General features: G+C 31.1%; 1 protein-coding gene across 2 annotated transcripts; it reads right to left on the bottom strand.

The window, feature by feature from the left end:
• Positions 1 to 2,474: 2,474 nt before the first annotated feature.
• LOC107190293 lies at positions 2,475 to 3,283 on the bottom strand. Of its 2 annotated transcripts, none has more exons than XM_015579082.1 (3): positions 3,238 to 3,283; positions 2,738 to 2,898; positions 2,475 to 2,656 (listed from the first exon to the last, which is right to left on the bottom strand). In XM_015579082.1, exons 2-3 carry the CDS (start codon positions 2,896 to 2,898, stop codon positions 2,584 to 2,586), a joined length of 234 nt encoding a protein of 77 aa, XP_015434568.1. In that variant the 5' UTR covers positions 3,238 to 3,283; the 3' UTR covers positions 2,475 to 2,583. The 2 variants fall into 2 exon arrangements, with proteins under 2 accessions (XP_015434568.1, XP_015434569.1); XM_015579083.1 differs by lacking the exon at positions 3,238 to 3,283 and adding an exon at positions 3,152 to 3,168.
• Between the last annotated feature and the right edge of the window lie 1,311 nt (positions 3,284 to 4,594).

Here is a 4,594-nt window from a genome sequence, read left to right as displayed (position 1 = left end):
ACAAACGCCTCAGGGTATTGCTATGGTATATGGTGATAAGATGTTTATCCGTCGGTGTTAAACCGACAACTCCAAACCACTCCAGCACTAATAAATATGTTTATTGTTTCTATAAAGTAAAACAATAAAATTATATTATATGATGAAATATAAAACTAAAGTAAATTTAACTATTATATAATTACATTTGAATATATTGAAGAATCAAAAAGTAATTAGAATTATAAATATAATGACTTCATTATAATATAATAACACAATGAAACTATATATACATTACATGCTATTTTTAAAAATGTTTCTATCAAATATGCTTGTTACTATAAAAACATACACTATCTGCCAGAAATTTTATGCCATAAAATATATATTCAGGTTTATAAACAATTGAATTTATTTCTTTTTAAATTATTAGAAATGATAAATAAAACAAAATGTATAACGTAATACATGAAAATATCTTCTATGTTTTTTACTTACAAAATAAATGCAATCATGTAATTCAATTTATTTTATTAAAGTATTTAAATATTCTATGTAGCTATCAACATACATATGTTTGGTTAATAATGATTTTTAGTAAATTACACAATAAATATGTAACTGAACTTAGAAAGTGGATATTAAATAAGCAAAAAACATTACAGTATTCACCACAAATATTATAATAGAAAATTTGAAATCTGAATACAATATTCATCGATTTATTATTACTAAATTACTAATATTAAATTTATGAATTTTTAAAGTATGATTGTATTCCGTTTTTAGTAATTACTAAATATAATATAAAAGATCGCATATTTACATAGAATCATAAATAATAATATTAAAAATATATAATTTATCGAAATACTTTGTAAACAAATTAATAAGCAGAATAAATTAAAATATTGTTGAAGAAATATATAATGATATTCACCTGCGTGTGATTACATTATTAAAAACATCGAATGTGAACATAAAATTGACAAGTGTTACCGAAACAAAACACTCAAGAAAACATAGTGCATAAACAAAAAGTGAGACCAACGAGCATTACTAGGTTATAATTTGATCGCGATTTTCATTAAATTATACAGATTAATGAGAAAACTGTACATTTAGGATCAATTATTTCGTCAATATTTATCAAATCGGCGGGTATACATAAAGTAAATGATATTCGATTAAGTCTTACCACTCCCGAACTACAATTAAAATCTTTTGGCCGTAAGACGGGGGCACAACTTCTATACAGAAGAAAATAGGTTATAGAATACTTTTTTTAATCAGACGCATATTGTCGATCGTCCTATTATTCGGAATTCAGTAATTTGATATAGAAATAGTTCATTTTGATAATTTCCATAATGATTTTCGGCAAAATAGGCATCTAGAGCACTCGCTATCGGGAGGGGGGGCCTCCATTTTGTACGTCGGGGGAGGTGTACGTGAAGTGGTCTCAAGCATGCTCAAGATAGACCGTCAAAAGTCGAAACATTTTTATTTCGCAGCTCTCCTATATGTTTCATAGTCGCGGATGCTTACCAAAACAACGTTAAAATTTAAAAATAAAAGGCATGGTGGTCCATGAGCCTCACTTCAGTCTTTGCATCACACGATTCGATACCGTATGAACACAAGAAAATCTTAACGTTACCCCATTTCTTTCCAACTTCGTGCGGGATTTCTCGCGTTCAAAATGCAGGCAGCCACACCACAAGAGCACTAGTTTTAATCTAAAACACGCCGCCCAAGTTTTACTTCACTTTCTGCACACAATGCGCGGTGGGAATCACGAAAAAACTCGACATAATCGGTAATATAAAGGGACAAGTCATAAAACGCCATGAACAATAACAAGGAGCCGCCATTTGCAATGCGAACAACTGACATGCGCAAATCAATCGCGCGGGGCATGCTGGGTATTTAAGAGGCGCCATCTTGCTAATCATTTTAACATTGAAATTTCCTAACCTAGTCTTGCTTACATTCATTGACTAAGATGATTATTATTACCGCATCTACGATTACCTTATTTTAATCTATATTTTTGCCAGACTTTATACAAAAGAGATACTTTTAATAAGTATTTTGATGCAACTCATACAAGAAACTGTCTTTATTGTCATTAATGAATGATGCATCTTCAGATTAATTTTGGAAAAATAACAAATTAGAATCCTATTTATAAATACATCAACTGTTCGAGACAATCGATTTAACAATTTTTTATCTTGAATATAGATAGATACTTTAAATATACATATTTACCCAGTGGATAAAAATAAAATTTACTTTGTAGTATAGATATTAGAGTTCATACTTTTACTTCCTATATAAATAAATACAAAATATGTATAAAGAAATAATTTAAATGAAAATTAATAAACTATAGACAACACATTACCCAAAACAAATACCTATTGAATACCTGGGTTTTTTGAAAAATGCCAGTTTCTAAATTTCAAAATAACATAAATACTTCTAACTATATGTTTGAAACAATAATCTTCTATTAGATTTATTTATTAAGTATGTACATGACTTTGTAGATGAAATCCATTGTTAACACTAAACTTTTATGTATCAGCACGAAATTTAATCTGTCGGACATGACTGCATGAGTCCAGCATCGTTCATCCTTTTTAACGATGCTTCTGGATCATATGATCTAAAATAAAGAAAAGATTCATATTAAAAAAATTGGAAAAGAAAAACAATTTACTCATAATGTAGATAAAACTTTGATTACTTGTAGAAATCTTCAACACGCTTCGCAGCTGGATCAGAAACTAATGCTTTATACAAGAAGCCAGCAGTCAAAGAAATTACTGACATTATCAGTAAACTCTTTGTAGCATGTGTACGATGAAGATGACGAAGCTGAGGTTTCGCTAAATGTGCTTGCGACATCTAGAATATTGCATTAAGTAAACGTATAAGACATATAAAATTACTGGTATAATTAAACGTAAATGTAAACATTAACTAATTTATTCAAAATGAAACATTTTTATATAATATGTTTGAGTGGCATTGAGTATTTCATTTCTTAATAAACATTTCTAATTTTCTATTTTTGATAAACATTTCTAGTTTTCTATTTTTAATAAACATTCCTATAACACAATATACGGCTAATATAACTCCAATGAAATATATGTACCTTGTAACTTTCAGTAATATTATATAAGAAAACGGTTAAATAGAATCTGTATGATATATATAAAGAAATTATACTTTAATATATACCTTGAGGTTAACAAAATACTCGATACTTGTAATACCATGAACTAGCAATTACTATGACAGGTTAAAGAGAAGATTCGAAAGTATAAAATAGATATTACGTAATACTTAACGTTCCTTTAAATAAAAGTAATATCCGATTTCATTGTAACAATAGTAAGAGAAATAAAATAATACATACTTTTATCAATGAATTAAAGCAATATCGATAAACTTGAAATTTTATACTTCGTAGAGAATCAACGTCGATAGAGTATCACCAGTATCACCAGTATCACCCAGCGCTAGTATTACCCAGTATAACTTGGAAACTTCCTGGAACCGGTTCACACTTACAAACTGAGAACTACTATGCTGTAGACGTATTCCACAATAAATTCTCTACAGATCGATGTGTTCTTAAAGTTGCAAATTTTTATACTAGACCACAGCCGACCACGGGTATAAAACTCAGAGGTTTTTCTTGGTCGATTTGCAGCGCCATTGGTGATAAGGGCCGGTACTAAACGATAAAATAAATATATGTATATTATGTAATAAATTTAATAAACATATTTAAAATTGCGAACACCTAATATCAAATTTATTATAACTCAAATGTATCATACACGATCTCATACAGTAGCCACCAGTCATTCACTGTCTCGTCTATTATAAATCGTTCCGAAATTCAAACGCGTCCCGGATATTCGGCACTCGTTTTAGTACCGGCCCTTATCACCAATGGCGCTGCAAATCGACCAAGAAAAATCTCTGAGTTGTACACCCGTGGACGTACTGAATACTCATGATCTGACAACATTGCGTACTTTAGACTCGACAACACTGTAGAGGTACACTAGTTGAGCTCGAATGGATTTAACGTAGTTCACAAATTCACCGTTCTCATAACGTAGAGGGCAGCAGAAAGTCCCTGCCTTTTTACACGATCGGTATTTCAGAACATGAGACACGAAGTCCCATCAGATGATAGGTTTATCCTATACCTAGTCGGTGGTAATATCCAATAATGGTTGCGTTCGGAAGCACAACCGTTGCGCAACCGTTGAGTGATTTCACTAGATTTTCTACCGCTTACCCAGTAGGATGTACCGTTCAGAGTTAAAACTAGTGAAATCATTCAACGGTTGCGCAACGTTGTGTCTTTTGAACGCAGGCAATATTTCCACTACAGCCATAGGAGAGAGCCCTATAGCATCCCCATTAGAAAGAGAGGAAAGTTATTCCAGTTACTGTCCTCTCTTTCTAGTGCCGACTGACTTCATCCCTACCATAAGCTGCGCAGTCTATTATATATGTGATGTATGTCTATGATTTGGTGGTCAGAAAGACGAGACCGTCACTTTGCATTATAGACAAT

This window comes from Dufourea novaeangliae, unplaced genomic scaffold, assembly GCF_001272555.1.
Source record: "Dufourea novaeangliae isolate 0120121106 unplaced genomic scaffold, ASM127255v1 scaffold186, whole genome shotgun sequence".
NCBI lineage: Eukaryota > Metazoa > Arthropoda > Insecta > Hymenoptera > Halictidae > Dufourea > Dufourea novaeangliae.
Note: the sequence above shows the minus strand (reverse complement) of the source record. Positions and strands in the feature narration are given on the sequence as shown.

Bases quoted from the DNA above. Each gene is read 5' to 3' on its own strand.
- LOC107190293 (XM_015579082.1), bottom strand. From the start codon at position 2,898: ATGTCGCAAGCACATTTAGCGAAACCTCAGCTTCGTCATCTTCATCGT. The intron at 2,657-2,737 runs GTAATCAAAGTT...TCTTTATTTTAG, and splicing joins CGTGTTGAAGATTTCTACAA to ATCATATGATCCAGAAGCAT.